A 20085-nucleotide genomic window follows, 5' to 3' on the forward strand; every position below is an offset into this window, starting at 1 on the left:
CCACAGGAGAAGATTAAGGAAGGATCTTTGCTATCTGAGTCCTGCTTTAGCAATGACTCACTGTACAGCGGGCAGCACAGCTACGTCCTGCTGACTGGCCACTGCTGCCAGAGGACCCAGGGAAGTTTTCTACTTTCTTCTCCGTTGTCCCATGATCACAGGAGAGGCCGGCAATATCTGAGTCACATGACTCCAATGCAGCCTTTGGGTGTGGCATACGTTGATGGCTATCTTAAGAGTGCTGCCATTGCTCGCAATTTTATTGAGAGTCTGACAATAAAGGATGCTTCCCCTAAAGCCTCAGCTCCTGCAGTCATAATAATCCAAGAATCCCTCTTTTTCTGAGGGGGATTTACTGTAATTCCCTAGCCCTCACAGCTGTAGAGAAAAACTTTGAAAATGTGACCCCCTCCTCAGTGTTCCAACATCAGAAGGGACATTTTAAAAAAGAACCTCCCAAAAACTAGTCTTGTTCAAATATCATGAATCAGGCTCAAACAAATCATGAGATTTGGAAGTTTGGGGTTGGGGATATTGTGTCTAGGGCAGGAAAGAATTTCTGGGAGGAGGAAAATATCTAGTGATCATAGGCTGCATGTGATCCTGTCCTACCCCCTTTACTAAAAATCATCCAGCATTTTCTACAAATATACTTCACTTCCTGTTCTAAACAGCTGCATAGTGATACCCTGCACTGTCACACAGCAGCCCATTCTCCTGCCTTTCAGGGGTGGCTCAAATAATGCTTACACATGTCCATCATTTAACATGCTCTGGAATCCAGGGATGAAAGATTCTAAAAGTGCAACTAATTTTATTATTATTATAGAAATGAGCCCAGGGAGAAAATGGAAATAGCCTGCTTGGTCTAATAAGGATGCCAAACATATCCTAAGAGAGCAGCATTTTCCTGATTATTCTCCAAGCAGCCAAAAATGTGCTAGGCTCCAAGGGGGAAGATTGTCAAAGGCACAAAGGGTAGTTGGACTCCTAACTCCTGTTGAAAGTCAACGCCTATCTGTGCCTTTGAAAATTTTCCCCTCATCACTGCTCAGCTCACTTCACTATTTAAAAATTATACTTTTAATGCCTTCCCAGAGAGAATTAAAGAGAAACTGCTGTCTCCACCTCTTCAACAGTTACTGGATTGTACTTGGAAAATTGCAAACAAAAATATCTCAGAGTGGAAAACCTGAATGAGCACAGAGCCACTACACACATGATTCATCCAATGTGATGTGGGCACATCCTGAGATAGTTTCAGCCTGAGAGTATCCAGTACTCATGCTGATCAAGTTATGTGTTACTGCTCTACTTTTCATGTCACATAGAGCCTGAGCCAAAGCTCACTGAAGACTCCAATTGACTCTGATGTGCTTTGGAGTGGGCACTTACATTCCATCTTCAGGAGTTAGAACTGTGTCCATCAGAACACAGTACCAGGAGAGAAAAATCTACTCTTACAATTCTGTAACTTTTAGTTCACAGTAATGACATTTCCCATGGAAAGAGTCCCTCTGATCCATAAAAGACAGTCTTTGGGTCTCTGCTGAAGTGGTTATTCAAGCAATGCACCATGTGATTTCATAGTGTTCTTTAGCTAGCTCAGTAGACCTGATGCAGTCTTAGACTGCATTGCTCTGTTCCATTCTGGCCCCACAATGCATCATTGCATTGCTTCTGTGTTTCCCATCAATTAAACTGTTAAATCCATTTATTTTGTCATAATTATGAATCAAATCACAAAACAATGGTGCAAACCCCAGACTCATACAGAACTGCAAACAATATGCTGTCATGATTCAGGTCAGCTGCTATCAATGTTACTGTTATCTTCTCAGACTTGCAAAAGCTGATGTAAGTCTAATATAATAGCCTTTTTACCCTCCACAACAATTACGGGAAGCTTGAAGGTCTATTGAAATGCAAATAGTATATGGAGAGATTATTGGGGAACCAGACTGTGGTAATACAAATGCTGCTCTGTTAGTTAGGGTGTGATTGTTCTCTTGAGAAAAAAAAATTTTTTTTCCTCCTTTTTTCCATAAAGGGGAGAGGTGAAAGAAAACGAGGCAGAGATTCAAGGCATATGAGGCTCTGTGCAGCAGCTGAATTGTATCTTCTTTACAGTGGCTACTCTGTATTCTGTGGTTTCCTCCCTGCTTCCTTCTTTCTCCTCACATTAGCGTCACTGTGATTCTTTCCACCTCTGCTACAGCAGCAGTAGAGAAGAGTCTGCAACGGTAACAGTCAGAATACACGTTTCACGGCATCGCATTTACTTAACGAAACATACACTTGGGTACAGCTGCCTGAGCAGCATTTCTTTATCACGTTTTTCCTGTGTGAATGAGCACTCATAAAAGGTGCTGCTTTGACAGCCACAGAACCTGCAATCCTCTCTAGACTAAGGGCAATGGTAGAGCAAGATTCCCCATGCTGCCCTAGCAACACCTCTCAACCCACTTTTACAGGGGAGTGGAGAGCTCCTTTTCATTCATACCAGTTTCATTCATTCAGCTCTAAACAAGCTATGCTACAACACCAGTAAAGAAGACACTCATTGTAGGAGTGAATCTACAACAAAGCTTGTGAACATTATCCAGCTTTAAATCCTTCCTCAAAACTTTCCTTTGCCATGGTGCCTACAAAAAACTTGACAATGGTTAGGCTGTTGGTGCGCTGACTCCACTGCCTATCATGCAGACCTGTACTGTCTCATCGTTTCCTGTTGGCTCATATTGTATTTAGAGTGTAAGCTTCTTGGAAAAAGGACTGTTTTTTTGTTCTATATTTGAACAGCTCCTAACACAGTGGGGTTCTGCTCCATGGCTAGGCCTCCCCCAAAGCTCGTGTAGTACAAATGCACCCCAAAGCCAAGGAACTCAGAATAAAGGTTAAAGTTCCAACACAACTGAAATCGCCCCATTGTGGCTGCACTGTCTGTGCCACATATTAAAAGTGTGTCAGAATTTTTATGTTTACAGACTTGCTCTATTAACATCCCACTCAAATTCCAGCTGCACCCATGTGACTGGCCTTTTAACTAAAAGGGAAATTCTGTGCCCAGAACAATTATTTAAATATGTTCCTGGGCCGCACACACAAGCAAACCCAAAAGCTGCAGAACACACAACACAGAGTCCCTGACAGACAGTATGAATGCACTGACTGCTGTGCAAAGAACAGCAAACCATCAAGACAGCTCTGGCTTCCCAAAGAACTGATCTCTGCACTGAGGGATCATAACAGGTATTTTTAATCTTTTTACCATAATTAAACAAATTCAACTAAATAGCACAGAATCATGACAGTCCTTCATTTCTTGTTTTCAGTTTTCATGTTGTGTTTATTTTGACAGTGCCAATACCTAGAACTCATTACCCTTATCATCAAATACACAGGGCAAGTGTGGAGAAAGTGGCAAATGGTCACAGCACCCTGCAAGAGAAGTATTGACATGCACCCACATTCCAATCCTCTACCCCAGATAAGCACTAGGAATAGGTCATGCAGAGGGGCTGCATGTAGCAGGCAGAGGGGGGTCAGAAAGCATACATGTGTTAACATGCAAACCATGAATGCTAACTTTTAGGCTACTCCTTGTACTTCCTTCTATAGCTTCTGTTCAGCTTCTTTATGAGGGTTGCAAAGGGACAAGATTTCAGATGCTGATTTTTGCATTGCACTCCTACTGCTGGATTTTGTTTTGTTTTGTTTTAAAATTAGAATGAGACCATACTTCCTGCTCATCCATTGCTACTGATATAAGTACAGCAGCCCATTCTACCATTATTCTTATTCTGAATAGCGAAGGGAGAGTGGGCTCTTTATTTTCTTTGGCCTGGTTATGGTATGGATCTGCTTTGATGAGGTCAGCAGCTTTCAGTAACAAGTTTCATTTGTGGACAGTGGTGACTTTTAGACCCCTTGAAAATCCCGGGCCTCATCCCGTAGGTTCATATTTGGGGACTGATGACCAGTATGTTCTGCATCCCCCTCCCCCTCCCCGCACACTCCCACACACAGTGAAACAAAACAAAGCTGGGTCCTATTCGTGTTTGGATTCAAAAACCAAAATCTGGGACTGCACCAGGAGAAAGTGTGTGGGGGAGGCGGGGCGGATCTTTCGGGCCGGCCCAAAGCCCCCTTGCTCTGGGGTCCCCGCCTGTGCGTGCTCCAGGCACACAGCCCTCGCAGCGGGCGGAGCGCTGCCCACCCCCGGGGACCCCCCCGCCCCGCCCCGCCCCGCCCTCCTCCTCCTCACGCATCCCCGCCCCACCGATCCGCCTCGGCTCCGGGCGCCTTGCACGGGGCCGCTTCTCCTGGCCTCCCCAGCCGGATCCGGCCCCCTTGGGGACCCCCCTGCGCGGAAGCCCCTCAGCTGCGGCACCCCGCCCCTCCTGGCTTCCCCCTTATCCACCCAGCCCCTCCCCTCGGGGTCGGCCCCGCTCCTCGCGCGCCGCCCCCCTTCCCGCCCTCCCCGGCGGAGGCTGCGCCGCCCCGGCCGCTCGCGCCCCCGCCCCTCGCCTTGACGGCAGCCGCCTGGCCGGGTGGCTGAGAGGAGCTCTCGCGCCGAGGTCCCGCCGCCGCCGCCGCCCGCCCCGGCCTGGCCATGGCCGGCCGCTCGCTCCTGCTGCTGGCCGCCGCCCTCGCCGCCCTGCTCGGGAGAGGTAAGCGCCAGGCGCCGCCGCCGCCGCCTTTGTGCCGGCCCGGCCCGCTCCCGCTCCCGCCCTGGGGCCGCGCAGGGCTCGGGGCCGGCCGCACCAGCTCCCCTCGCCCCCGCACAGCAGGGGCCGCTAAAGCCGGCCGGGCCCGGCTCGTGACAGGATTAAAAGGGGACCAAACCGCCCCCCCCACCCACCCGCTTCTGCCGCCCCGCGAGAACAATGCGGGTCCCGGCTCCGGGGCGGGCCAGCGGCGTTGGCGACGGATCGCACAATGGAGCCCCCCGGGCCGGGCCGGGCCGCGCCCCCCAGCCCCGTCAGCCCACGGCGCTGCCCGGAGCCGGCCCTTCTCCTCTGCTGCAGCGTCCCGTGCCGGCGGCCGCTCGCCCGCTGGGTGTGGGGCACGTCCCTGCTGCCCCGGGCCGCGCTGCGCCGGCTGGAGGGGGCCTGGGGTGGAATGAGACAAATACCCCGCTGTCCTACTGCCACCCTACAGCTGGGTGTAGCCGCTACAGGCTGCATCTCCACCGTGTCTCCCTTGAGAGAGATCTCGAGGCCATTCTCTCCTTTGGTTTGTCAAAGCTGTGGCCACCATAGCCAAACCCCAAAATATCAGCATACCAGTCCAGCAGTTACGCAGCGGTAACAAATGTAATAAGCCCTACCAACAAAACCACCACTAGCTTATTATACCTTCCCCCAGCTCCCCTTCTTTTGTTTAGAAATCTCCCTTCTAAACCAAAAAGTTCAGAGGCAAGGAGCCATGCATTTAATATTTTTTACCTTCTGTTAAAAACTCCTGGGGTATTTGCTTTACAGCCTTTTAACAGATAGTTTTATTCAACAGCTAGAGATGAAAATTGGATTGAACAGCTTCTGGGCAGGTACTGAAGTATCAGCTTAATGCAACTATTCAGTAACCGACAGGGCTTTACAGACTGTAGAGGTATTCATAGTTGAAAAGTAGGATTATAAAAAACAAGTCCATTGTTTAAATTTAAACAAAAATGTTCTCAGTGAGGGGTTGTCAACAGAAATGTGATGCTAAATGTATTAAACTTCATAGGAGCCAATGCCTAAATATATACCAGAACAAAGGATCTGGACAGTAAGAAAATGACCTCAAACTTTTGTCCAGAGTCTAGCTTACTGCGTTCTTGAGGATTTCGGAATGTCTACAGACATGACCCAAATTTCTTGAGACAAATGAATAAAATAGCTTTTTCATTCTCTGCTGTTTCTGCATGACAACTGCCTGACCTCAGAGTCTGCGCCAGTGAATAATGGCAGAGGTGGATGGGGACTGGGGGAAAAAAAAGCTCCTCTTTAAGAGGAATCAGAAGTCATAGTGTAATTTATAAACAGTTTGCAACTTCTGTTGTCAAATCGCAATAGGACAACATGTAAATGAACATGGGAAAAATCTGTTAAAACCACCATTGTTATTGTATAGTATGCACCTGCCAAACACAGACAGGACTGATAGGATATCAGTGATACCACAACTCAGTAAACCAAGCTAAAAAGCCTTTCTTTTAATAGCGCACAATATTACCATGCATCAGTCTGGGTTTTAATCTCCATTTGCCTTAGGTACACAGCTGCCTGCTATAGCTGGCTTCAAATCATTTAAAAAGTTCCTGCTACTTCACTTCCTTCCCATCTCTACCTTTTAAACTGGACAATATTAATTTAATTTGGCAGACAGCTAACATACTATATGTTAAATCAAGGCTGTAGGGCAAACGTAGAGAAAAATTAGTAGTGATGTAAGCACCACTTTAAAAGGGTCTCATTTCCTTGGAACTTTAGGTTCAAAACCCTGTATAACTGATTTGGTTCTTGATTCTTCTAAGGTAGATAAATTGTACAACATCCAATTATTTTCCGAGGAGAGCGGAGATTAAAACCTGAGCTGCTTTCTGCTCTACATTGAATAGGTTTCCCCTGTTGGGCCAGTGTCATCGGGCAAAATTTCCCTCTCATTCCACAGCTGTGCAGTTTTCCAGGTGTCTGGCTGCAGCTTTCTGCTACAGAGACAGTTGCTTTTCAGTGATGCTCTGTACATAAAGTATAATGTTTTTCCAAAAGTGCTCAGTGACTTAGGAGCCTAAGACTCATAGAAATTAAATTACCTTACATACTTTTGAGAATTTTCTGATAGTATGTCAGAGTGTTTTGGCATCCTCAAGGATGTGATGCAGAGACACTATATACATTACAAATGTTTTGTATTACTGTAGCGCCTAGGAGCTCTAGTCAGTATTCTGTTTACCTTTCTTCTGGGGTTGTCTCGCACCATTTTGGTTTTGCGCCTTCCTCCTGGGTCCATCACACAGTTCAGTAACCCAGCCACTGTCCAACATCACACCCAACAGAAGGTCATTGAGGAGACCAAGACTATAGGAAAACTCAAAATTAAATCAGGCTTGAAAACCAAGTGACTTCACTTTAGCTATTTACCTAGTTCTACAGTAGTCTTTTCTGCTCAGTATGTCTTTTGTAGTTCTGCTTTCAGCATTATTAGGTATTTGTCCTGCAAATAATGCCACAGGCTTATAGCTTTCTGTGAATAAGGTGATGCATTTGTTTATTTACTCTGAGTGTATGGATAATTCAAATATCTAACCTTACTCTCACAATCCTTTTTAGCCACCTAAATGATACAAGCAAGATGTCCCTCTTAAAGAGATGCTGTCAGGTTAACAGTTTTTAAAAACAACATATCTTTACCTGTGCTATTAAACATCTTACTATTCAAATGGGAAGAACTCTAATGATTTACTTGACTTATTTGACCATACTTATGTAGTTTGTTTACACTCTGAGCTTTTTTCCTGTATGGACAGAGAAATTAGACCAGCCTGCTTCATTTCTTGGCTCTTATGCCCTAGCACAGTGCTGCAGTAGTTGGATTACAAGTGTGGCAGGAGAATATTTATATCAAAACACCTGTCACTGAAATTTTCATAAACAATGGTGCTGGAACAGCGGTTTTAATCTTTAACTTGAGTTCTAATTCACCTAATAATGTCTTGTCTTTCAGAAGTAAACATATAAAAGTACGTGGAGTTATAAGTAGGCTTGCCAGATTTTTTCTTCAATTAAGCACATGATATTGATTAGTTAAGCTTTATTTATATTTTCATAGTTGTAGGAAATTATGGGGTGGGAAAACAAGAAAGGGGTCAGCAATTATTTAATGGCAGATGTTGACTCAATTACAGCTCTACAATTTAACACAAATTGTCAACCTCCCATGTCAAAAATCTATAAAGTAAATATTCTTAGATCAAACTAAGTTCTCAGACAGCATTTGTTACTTTGCTTATCTGTAAATTTCTATCATCAGTGGAAATATTTGATTGATTTGTGTGTGTGTGTGGTGAAAGCAACATTTACCAATACAAATCTGATCTTTCCAAACTTAATTATAAGCCCTGATCTTGCAAATTCCTCCACACAAAGCCCCACTGACTTCAAACCCCATACAGAGTTAGTTGCAGGGTCATGGTCAGAGTTTTTCCCCATATAGTCTCATTCCTTCTGATGTGTCACTTAAAAGGCAAGACCTTTTGACATCCATAGAGAGAGTCCTTGTGCAGCACAGTCTTTTTAGAGATTAGGTCTCTTTCCTAAGACTTGAGAAAGGAGGGTAGATGTTCTACTGTATAGGAGATGCAGGTCATCCTGATCTATACCTTGCAAGCATTGAGAGAGGCTTTGTGGGATAAGTTACTGAGAATATCTTCCCCAGCCAAAGCCACAAACAGACTCAGGATGAGACCCCCTTCTCTCCCATTCGTGCTTATATTACTTGATTTTAATAAATACTAGAATGTTTGAGGGGAAAAATGTTTTGGGGAAAAAAAAAAATCAGGTATTGTACAGGTGGTCAGATTAGGTGATCACCATGGTCCCTTCTGGTATTGGAATCTGTGGAGCATTTTTTAAAACAAATGCTAGTCTTTCCTGATAGATCTCTCTCTCCATCCACTCACTCATCTATCTATCACTTTCCCTTCTTCCCACATATTTTTCTTTTTTCCTTCCCACACCTTCTCACTTTCCCTTGGTTTGTCCTCCCTGGTCTCTCTTCCAGGCTTCTGCAGCATCTGCCCCACTAGTGCTGCTAGATCTTGCTTTGACAGTGTCCTTATAAAACTTCTAAATCCAGCATTAGAATCCATTCTTAAAATTAACAGCAAGAGAAACTGTTCCACTGCTCCTTGGCCATGTACACAGTTCAAGTTTGTGTGGGGGCACAAACACAAATTAATGTACTAAATGAAGAGAATAAAACTAAAGCCACAATTCACAACAGTGAGAGTAGGCACTTCATGGAGAAAAGCTGTAGTTCACTTAGGTCTGATACTCGCTTGCTATTGGGATGTTTGTCTGTTGTGTTAATAGGGCACTTATTGTAGTATCCTAGCACATTGAACATTTTGGCCCATCTCCTAGGATACTACAACAATAAACACTCTATAAAGTCAACACCTCAGCTTCCCCTGGGTCCGCAGCATTATGGGAAAAAAAAAATCAGGTCCACGAGTCTCAAGTTGGGCACTCAAAAAATCATTGACCAAGTTTTGTTAAAAAAGGTAGCAGTTTTTGGGAGGATGAGGTCGGAGCCTCCTCCTTGTCATAGGAAATTTCATCCTATTGAACACAGAATAGATGAATAATGACAAAAATATGTAGCTTTATCATACAGGGCCTGTGCTTGGAAGTTCCATGGCAGCTGCAGCTGCCATAGATGATAACAACTGATGGCACTAAGCACTTTAGGATTGGGTTCGCAGTCGTTTGTTGTAGCTCAGTGATCTCAGTATTGGCAACCCCAAGTATTCAAAAATCATGACTGTGCTGCCGCCCTCCCCTGAGTCATGACTGACAATTATGATTTAAAAAAAAAAATTTTTTTTTAAGTTTCCCTTGTGAAGTCACATTTTCAAGCTTCTCTCTGCAACCATGAAAATGAAACACTTTTTTTCCCCTTAAAAAATTAAAGCGGAGATTCTCACACTAACATGACTCGAGGAGCTGGGGCTTTAAGAAAAGACACTAAATATCATGTGATTTTAGCTAAAGTAGCAACACCGTCTACAATTATCTGTAATGTGTATTGCAATTAACAAAAGGAAAATAAACTCAGCTCAAGAGTATATACAAATCTTAACTACAGGATTACAAATTAAGCAGTATCCATAGTTTCTGCCCAGAGAAAGCCAGATTTGGGTGCCTTTCCTACACGTCTGCAGTTTGTAATTGCACCCTTGGCTGTGCATTACTCAAAGGACACAGTCCTGCAAACCTTACTAGGCTCTTAGTCCCAGCAGGGCTACTTGCATGTACAGCAGCTGCAGAGTGAGACTCGTGGCTTTTTCATTTTGTTTTGATTTTCCAGAAATTTTAAGTCTGTATGGGAAACATTATTAATATGTTTATTTGAGGGGCATCACATGATGATGATGGCTTATGTGACACAGGCGTGTTACTGGGAACTGAAGAAAGTTATTTTACATAGGCCACTTCAAAGCTGTCAGAGGCTAATTCTGTCACTACTCACCTGCTGGATTTGAACAGGTCACCTGGAGATGAAAGACCCCATCCCTACAAGTGAGCTGAGTTCCAGCTTGTCCTCATCAGGCCACACAGACCCTGAGCTAGTGTCCAAACTAACTCCATTCCTGAGGTTTGGCCTTTTGGTAACTTGGATCACCACCACCAATTCAGGGAGCATCACCACCAATTCAGGGAGGCAACTTAGAATGAGGTTTAGTTGTCCCTAGGATCTCTCTCCAGCACCTCATCCAGCTCAGGCCCCTCTCACTAGAGCTCCACTAGAGCTCCTCCATCCTATCTCCTGCACCTGCCTTAGTGACTCATTAGAATAGCAACAGCTTTACACAGTCATCTAACACCTGCTGAAGCTGGGTGCAAACCAGGCCTTGCCAGCCTCTTACAATCCAGGGAGTCGACCACCGTTTTTCAGAAGCTAAAAAGAGAACAACCCAGGCTACAAAAGTTATTTAAGGTGACTTGTTCAAGGTCAACCTGGATCTCAGACGCGGACAGCCTGTAATGCAGGGGTGGCCAACCTGAGCCTGAGAAGGAGCCAGAATTTACCAATGTACATTGCCAAAGAGCCACAGTAATACATCAGCAGCTCCCTCCCACTGCCCCGCTCCCAGTGCCTCCCATCTACCGGCAGCTCTGCTGATCAGCGCCTCACCCTCCGGACTTCCTGATCAGCTGTTTCGTGGCGTGCAGGAGGCTCTGGGGGAGAGGGGGGAGGGCATGCAGGCTCAGGGAAGGGTGTGGGGAGGGGGTGGAGTGGGGGCAGGGCCTGTGGCAGAGCCAGGGGTTGAGTAGTGAGCATCCCCGGCACATTGGCAAGTTGGCGCCTGTAGCTCCAGCCCTGGAGTCGGTGCCTATACAAGGAGCCGCATATTAACTTCTGAAGAGCTGCATGTGGCTCCGGAGCCACAGGTTGGCCACCCCTGCCATAATGTATCAATATATAGAAGCTAAAAATGAAGTTTAGTTTGTTTTAGATCAAATTGTGCTTTAAGTCCCTTCACGCAAGAAGAATCTTACTTGCTCTGCACTCCAAAGTGCTGGGTAAGCTGACTCACCAAAATGTCATAAGCATGAGGCTGAAAATCAAAGACAGACTTTCCTCTCCAGTTTCTTGGTAAAACACATGATACTGCCATGGGAGAAGGCTGAGCAGTACTCAACAGGGCGGGATACTCTTGGGATGAGGCAGCAGGGACTGGGATCTGGGAGTTCAGGGTTCTGTTCCTGATTTTGCCATGGCCTTTCCCTGTGCCCAGTCATGTAAAACTGCATAGGTCTTTTGGGCATGCCCAAGTTGAGGATGCTTGTGCATGGAGATCTGTAAGCATGCAGAGCTCAGCATGTATGCATGCTTTCAAAATTGTGGCCTTTAAACTCACTGCATCTCAGATTCCTCTTCTGTAATGTTGGGCTAATATTTCTCTACTGGTTTGTTAAAAGGCTTAATGAATTGTTTACAGACTGCCAGGAGATCTCTTTTTTTAAGTTGAGAGTGCCATGTAAATACAAAGTATTACCAAAGTGCAGTATGGGGCACAACTGGCAGAGTATCAAGCCAGAAAAGTGCCAGGCAGGGAAATCATACATTTCTTATACCCCTCAGTAGCTTGTTTAAGGAAGCTGCAGGCAGTGTAAAAATCAGCTCAGTGGGTTCTGCTGCCTCACATTGTAAAAATACAAACGCCAAACCACAGGATTACAAATGAAGCAGCATGCCATAGTTTCCATCCCAAGGCAGCCACATTTTAAATACAGGTTTCAGAGTAGTAGCTGTGTTAGTTTGTATTTGCAAAAAGAAAAGGAGTACTTGTGGCACCTTAGAGACTAACCAATTTATTTGAGCATAAGCTTTCGTGAGCTACAGCTCACTTCATCGGATGCCCAAATAAATTGGTTAGTCTCTAAGGTTCCACAAGTCCTCCTTTTCTTTTTACATTTTCATACCACTCTCACACATCGGCTGTCTTTAACTGCAGCCTTGGTTATGCATTATATAATTTTCAGTCTCAGGTCAGGTCAGACTGCATTGGCCAGTCAGCACACCCATGATTTTCAAGTGTCTGAAAAGCAGCAAATTATATTTCATTCACCTAGCCTAAGCACCAAGATTGTCCTGGGTTGCTAGATAATAAGGAATTCTCGACATTCACATAGGTAGAGTGAGGTATTCCTCACCCCTGACTCTCTCCCTGCTCTGACCGCAACAGTATAGATGGATATAAACAGGCTGATGTGTGTTAATCAGGGGGTATGTGGACACCCAGCAATTCTGAATCACGAGTTTGTCTTAATGAACTGCAAGTTTGTTTTTAAAGGAACCCTGTTAAGCAGGTCAGGCCTATGCTTCGGCTTTTGTAGCAAAATATTTCCCTGGGGTATCAATCTTCCTCACATCCTTCCCTGCTCCAGTTTAGAGCTCTTTGCTTCTCCTGGGCTGCTTCATCTGGAATCCTAAGCCAGGAGGCTGGGTGCCTTCTCCTACCCCGTGATTGTACTGACAGACGGAGCCTACTCAGCACTTTTATAAGGCCCAAGTGTGCATGACACTGTATCCCTACCGTCTGGGAAGCAGCTAATTAATTATGGCACAGTGAGGCTGGTCCCATTTCCCCTTAAAGGGGCCAGTCACCCTGTGATAGCTGCCTATGCCTTACTGGGTGATGTCTCCTGGACCACCTCTCGTCTCAAATGTGAACATAATATCCTGGTAGCAATTATTATAATTACTACTATAGGAAAGTAATATTAGGGAAGTAATTAGCTAGTTATAACTGTTGCACAGATGGCTCCCATCACCCCAGGCAGCAACTCTTTATGCTCTCTTATCCAGCATTGGCTTTTTAGGAAGGCAGATGAAGAGAGGAGCTAGCCTGTTTTCAGATGCTTTTACAGGTGTCCAGGCTCTTCTTTGCCATGGACAGAAGTGGAAGCAGCTGCAAGCAAGGGTGGAGCCAGCACCACATGACCTGCCAGAGCTGCACAGATTACCTTCAAGCTTCAGAGATTCCAAGACCAGAAGGGACCACTGATCACCTAGTCTGATCCTCCTGTATGACGCAGGGCATAGAACTTTCCTAAAATAATTCCTAGAGCAGATCTTTTAGAACAGAGTCTTGCTTTCAGAATGGTCAGCGAGGGAGAATCCACCACAACCCTTGATAAATTGTTCAATTAGGTACTCACTGCAGTCTGATACCCACTGTACTACAGAAATCAGAACCAGAAAGTGAAAGACTAGAATTGGAAAGCAAAACTATCCATTCTGGTTTCATTGTCAAAGCTGAGTGAAGTGCAACACGTAAATTAATTTTCACAATGCAGTTTAATTAACGTTTCATTAACGTCTTTCAGTTTTAATAAATGTTAACATTAAATTAACCATGTAATTGGTTAGTATCATTAGTGATTAGAGATCTTGCTTTTAGATTTTATTTTACCTTGTCAGTGTCTAATTTAGATGATAGAGTGAGAGAAACAAAAGCAAATTCTCTCTTTCAGCTGTCTCATCTGTAGCCAAATGCACACTAGTCAGTGCACTGCAGCAAAATAATCAAAATGGTGGAAATAGAAGTGGAAGGACTGAAATTGACAATTTTGAACAGTCATTTCTTTTTGCTCCTCTAGCTAATAATATTGACACTTGGAAATGGCATTGAAACGGATTTTGTGGCAGAAATGGTACTAAGAGTAGTTATTCTACATCTGTTGCAACAGATTTTGCCCCTAAAGCATGTTAAACAACAACAACAAGCCACTGATCTCCAACGCTGCCTAGAATAAAGTTTTAGCATTGCTAGGTTTGAAATAGAAATGTGTTTCTCCTCAGAAAATATATCCTGAAGGTATGATTTAACAGAAAAAATTGGTTTGACTATATACTGCTTCTGAAGCCACTTCAATAACAAACTATATGTTTGATAAACTAGCTAATAACTTTGTAGGTTTTCTTTTGTCATCTATTTTGTCAACTGGTGTAATTCACAAGCCAGTGAAAGAACTTGAGTAGAACAAAATTAGAGAAGATGAATGTTCCATATCAAAAAGCAAACATGACAAAACTTCTCTCCAAAAGAGAATTTTGAAGTTGGTGAGCCAGACATTTGATCTACTAGCAGTGACTTAGGTTGTGGGTGCAAGAACGTGTGTATACTGGGTGCCTCTCTGCTCCACTCTTTGAAGCAAATGGTCTGTTGACGAAAAGGTAGCCAAATTAATCTTTGATGTATCTGCATTGAATTCACAGGCGTTACACCAGGGTCAGATATGATCCAGCCCTCCTGTCACTGCGCAGGCTGCAGCTGCCTATTAGATAAACCTTGTGGTAGTGCATTCTTACAATATGGTCACTTCCTCAGGAGACTTCAGGATGTGCAAAGGAAATTCTTGGAAGCAAATGGACAGGCTCTGCCCGACCTAGTGGCAGTGTTGAATGCTGCTATGCAAGGCATTGAGTCTCATCCCACATCTTTACTTCCAGAGATGCAAGATCACGTACTGTAGTTCAGTAAGTGCAGTGTTTTCTTCTTTTGGGAGACAGGGGGTTGCACCACTCAACAGCTGCCTCCCCACCCTTCTCTGAATGGAGTCCTTGGTCTCCAGATCATGGCATGGAGTCTCAGGTTTAGATGACAGGGAACTAGAGGACTCTGCAAGATTTTTGAAAGAAACCTCAGAGGATCCACACAAGGGGAGAAGAGTGAGTGCACTGTTCTCAAACCTCAGCACAAGATGGAGTATGCAGCTAGAACTGAGAACAGGCCTAGAGAATGAAGTGCTGGTTTAAAAAAAAAGTACTGCTCAGCATTTTTCAAGCTCTTTGAAATGCTTTTCTGCTTATGCTCAAAGAAATCTGGATGAAAGTGTCCGAGTTGGGAGATCTTATTGGAAAACTGCTTCAAAGAGGATGCACGCCCAGTGATAAACCCTTCAGTGCTAATTGCAGCTCTCTGGGAGCTCTGGGAAAATGAGAGAACAAAAGCCAAAAAAGATGATCAAGCTAAGCTATGGCCGAGTAAGAGCACACTTACAAAGTGATACCAGAAGCCTTAGTATTAGGCTTGGCAGAATTGGATTTTTTTAAGAGTAATATTGATGGATAGTATCAATGTAGCCTTTTTGTTGTTGATTTAAAGGTTCACAGTTGCTCATAATTAGGGATGGGGGGTCAGATTATTATTTTATAACGGACATTAAGATTCAAAAATTAAAGCTTTATAACCATTACACAAATTGTCAACATCACACATCAAAATATAAAGTAAATATCCTTAAATCAATTCAGTTCTCAAGCAGCAATGTTCTTAATTTGTCTGTCAATTTGATGATCATCAATTGAATTTTTTTTGGCAGCGTCTATGTGTACAGTGAAATAGATGTTGACTTGACATTTACTGATAAAATTCTAATCCTTCCAAGCCTAGTTATTGCTCTAATAGGGGAATGTAGGCTGGACAAAGCTGAGGACCTGGAGAACTTGCAGATTCCAAAGCTCTCAGGACCAGGAGCAAGAGGGGGAGTTGTGGATGTGTCTAGACTGCAACTTAGGGTTAGGGTTGATAACATGTGCAAAACATGCTCCTATTACTATTGCAACCATACCCTGGCCTCTATCCCCTCCCCATACTTCCGTCTATTCCTCAACCCCATCAGTTGTATCTTGTCTTAACAGTGGACTCTTTGGGGGCAGGGACTGCCTTGGTACATAGTACACCATCTAGCAGAATGGGGCTACTGGGATAGAAATCATAATCAACACCATAGAGCTTCTAAGAAGCATTCCTCAAAGAAGCTATTGGTTCTTACTGTACTAACTGATTTCTTGGAAGAGTAGCCCCTTCCTTGAAGTGCTTGGGTTGCTCTGAGATTGGATTTATCAGTTTCCTATGTTATGCCAGCTGCTGAAGACCAGATTAGACATGGGTTCTACCTGTCATGAGATATGATCAGATCTCTGCCCCGGTCAGAAGCAACTCCCAAGTAAAGCAGGTCCAACTCTCTTGCAGGAGCAGGGCTTTCACACCTCCTTAGTCCTGCATGTTTGCAAGGAAGTCATTGCCAGTAGAAATCTCAACTCAAGCTGCTTCTGAGTGCTTTGGTTAAGTGTTGATTTCCTGAATGACCAGCCACGTTCTTTCTGTGTTTAGGCATCCCAGTTAACTCTGAATTTACATCTCCTGTTCAGACAATGCAAGATGTTGTGAGGGAAGCTATGTCTGACCCAATCTATCCCATTTGGAATAAAAAACCCTTTTAGGGTTCCATTCTTCCATCAGTTACACACAGTGTTTATCATAGAGGTTTGTATAATTTACATTGCTGAGACGCATTGCACAGCTGTTGGTCAGTTCATGTGAAAATGGCACTTGGTCGTTCACAAAATGCTGTGCATCTTGGAGGCCTGGCAGCCTTGTGTGAAACGTGCATTATGCAAGGCAGGTGACAAATGGACCAAAAGGTTTCATCTGGCTAATTGGAGACATTTACAGGTATTCTCCCAAAAGGGTGTGGGGGAGGAGGAAAAAAAACAAACACACACACACTCAAGGATGAAAACTGATGCCTCTTCCTGCAGGTAGATCATTCATTGGAACAGCCATTACTAGAAACAAATCACCATTGTGCAGTCATTGTGGTTAAAACACTACATTGTGCAGTGTCCATCATTGGAGGTTTTTAAAAACAGGTTGGACAAATGCCTGTCAGGGATGGTCTAGGTTTACTTGGTCCTGCCACACCAAGGGGGCTGGACTTTATGATTTTGTGGGAGTCCCTTCCAGCCCTACATTTCTAGGATTCGTAGCCTGTACAGCTTTGCAGGATGCTCTCTTATTTCAAGCAACAGGGTAGGTTTATTCCCTTTTCAGCCCTGACAGCCAAAACCTTCAGGATGGCATGTGGCATGCATAGTACTTGGAAAAAACAATCTCTGTGTATGGTTTCAGAGTAACAGCCGTGTTAGTCTGTATTCGCAAAAAGAAAAGGAGTACTTGTGGCACCTTAGAGACTAACCAATTTATTTGAGCATGAGCTTTCGTGAGCTACAGCTCACTTCATCAGATGCATACCATGGAATGCATCCAATGAAGTGAGCTGTAGCTCACAAAAGCTCATGCTCAAATAAATTGGTTAGTCTCTGTGTAGCTTCACATACGGTAGAGTGATACTGTGGTCTGAACTGGAAAACCAACCAGGACGTATAAATGTTGGTGATATATATGCAAGCATGCTTTTCTGTCCGCTGTAAAGTTGACCCCCAAAAAAATGGAAATCTCCCAGAAAAATTTTGCATTTTGGGAAAAATTTTCATCCCAAATTCCAAAATGGAATTTTTTGTCTTCATGAGGCTGTCTGCCTCTCCATTCCTGGAGTTAAGGGAAAATAGGGGCAAAGAGCAGAAATTGAAATTCACAAGAGCTTTCTAGGCTGGCAGGGAGCCAAGAAGCCATCTCTGGGATTTTCTCCGCCAGAATATGGACATTTTTCAGCAAAAAACTGAAATTTTTTTGTAAAAAGTTTGGTTTTGTGAACAGGGCATTTTTTTTTCAAAATAAAAAATTACCCAACAAAAACTTTTAGTCCCCTGCATCGTCTTATATTATTCCTGCCATAAATAAATTCCACACACCAAATCAAGGCCTGAATGAGCACAGTGCCTGTGAACCATTGTATGGCATCAGCACATACAAAGCCGCTAAGTGTGTGAACTGTGGGATGTAGACTCAGGTATCATGAAGGGAGAGAGAGAGACACACACTCAGGAGCAGTAAGAATATAGGAGAAAACATACAATGTTGGAATGTTAAGTCCCATAGGAACTGACATTATTTGGATTAGAAAGATTCTTTACAACTTGATGACAATCTAACTCCCAGCTGAAGTAAAAGCCCCCACCCACCCCCCACCTTTAGAACAAGCCTTTAATTAGGCTGGATAAAAATCTTTCTGGGCTGGTGTAGGCCTGTGATAGGCTTCTTGGCTAAACTCAGTCTTCCAAAACATGAGCAGGTCTGTCTGACTGAAGCACCCAGGCCAAACTAAGTCTTTCAAAGTCAGGGCCAGCTTTATACTCCCCACCAAATTCCAGCCAATCGGCAGTCACTCCCACTTATGGACCACTCCATCGCACCCACTGTCAAGAGGTACAAACAAAAAGGTGTGGTATCATTTGAATAATTACTTTTAACAAGATCGACCAGTATTAGCCAGCCCTGAAATTCATGGGAAGGACAGATTCAAACTTTGTGTTGAGCCTACCTGCACTTTTAACCATTTATTTGGTCTTAGAAAAATAATGCACTTTGAAACTGGTTTAAACTGTACACATTTAAAGAGAGAAGACCTCCTTTTTGGGGGTAAATCTGAAGTTAATTGAGAGAATAAGTTACATCATTTCACAGGCAGAAAGTACAGAACAATGATCATTTCGATTTTTTTGGGTTTTCATCTAACGATTTTGTAAGGTAGAGGGCAATTGTCTTTATGCCTATTGCCCTCTAGTGGCTGGCTTGGAAAGTGGATAAGAGACCTACTACTAATAGCAACTAGCGGAGTTCCCCTTTAGTTCCAGCGTCAGAGGGCTGTGTTCCAGCATTCTACTCCTGCCTCTGTGTGTGTAATTTAGGTGTTGGGAATTGTGTCTGTTGTCAGAAAAACACTAATTAGTAACATTGTGCTGAACAGGTTTGTAAAGACAACTACTATAGGAAAATCAGCAAACATCCTGGTAGATAAACAGTGTTCTTTCAAACTATGAAGAACTAGAGGAATTCTGGATTCCGAAGCATTAATAACTGTAGCTAACAACATTGCTAGAAGCGTTTGACCCAAATGTGAGAAATGTTGTTTAAAAGCAAAATCTTGTCCTCCTGTTCAAAATCTGCAACAGGAATGTCAGCAGGACATGTGGTGGCTTTGAGGCTTTGGAATTTCCCCTGAATCATGCTGTTGGCAGAGGGATTAGTCTTCTAAATTAGCAGATATCCACAATCCAAGGAGGGGGCACTCGTGGATTCTGTCACTTTCTCATATTTCGGAAGCCTGGTACATTTGCACAGTAACAAACTTTATGCTGTCCCATTGACTTCCCTAGGAGCTGGTATGTGCCCAACACTTGTGAAAAATTAGCTCACTTATACAGAAGCCTAAATCAAGATTTAGAAGTCTAACTTTAGGGTTCTGGTTTTTTTGAAAGTGTTGGCATTAAACTGAACAACTTGAGTAGCATTTACAAATAATTGGTAAAAATCTAGCTGCTGCAGTTTGCTTGCAGCGTGTTCATAATCCGTAGTACTGTTAGTTGAAAATAAGGTTTGATGTTGTAATCGATGCAGCATTTTATATCACAATCAGGAGAAATAGCAGCTTTAACAGTATCATTTCACTTGTGTAGTTTAAAATTAACCAAGGAGGTTAAGGGATAAAATGCCACACTTCTCAGCAATACCAGCCCTCTCTCAGATTACTGGTTCCCCTAAGTCCCCACCATTAGAGAGATTGTGCAGCATGTCCTAGAGGATCTGGGCTATTTCAGACCAATGAGGAGAGAGAAATCTAAAGTTCCCTCACAGAATGCCCTGCCATCAGCCCCTTCCCCTCTAAATGGGGAAATCCAGCATAAACTCCTCCCTCCACAGCTTCGGCAGTATCACATGGGGAAAGAGAGGCTCTATCAATTAGGTGTTTAGTACTTTATATTCCAAAGCCAGCACCTTAACCACCACTACTTGTAACCAGCAGGCACCCAGGGCAGATCCTGGCACATTAGTGATATGTGCCCATAAGGATGGTGTACTCTGTCCAAAAAGTAGGAGGATGCACTATGCACTAGTTTCAG

General features: G+C 43.8%; 1 protein-coding gene across 5 annotated transcripts in view; it reads left to right on the forward strand.

Moving 5' to 3' along the window:
- Positions 1 to 4515: 4515 nt before the first annotated feature.
- CD99L2 (CD99 molecule like 2) overlaps positions 4516 to 20085 on the forward strand; it is an 85914-nt gene continuing 70344 nt past the window's right edge. For 2 of the 5 annotated variants that reach the window (XM_073358346.1, XM_073358348.1), the window contains exon 1: positions 4520 to 4673. In XM_073358346.1, coding sequence (XP_073214447.1) covers positions 4616 to 4673 — 58 coding nt within the window. In that variant the 5' untranslated portion in view covers positions 4520 to 4615. Of the gene's footprint in view, positions 4674 to 20085 lie in introns of all 5 variants that reach the window. The other 3 variants (XR_012160616.1, XR_012160617.1, XM_073358347.1) reach the window with 3 other exon arrangements.

This window comes from Lepidochelys kempii, chromosome 9 (assembly GCF_965140265.1).
Source record: "Lepidochelys kempii isolate rLepKem1 chromosome 9, rLepKem1.hap2, whole genome shotgun sequence".
Classification (NCBI taxonomy): Eukaryota; Metazoa; Chordata; order Testudines; family Cheloniidae; genus Lepidochelys; species Lepidochelys kempii.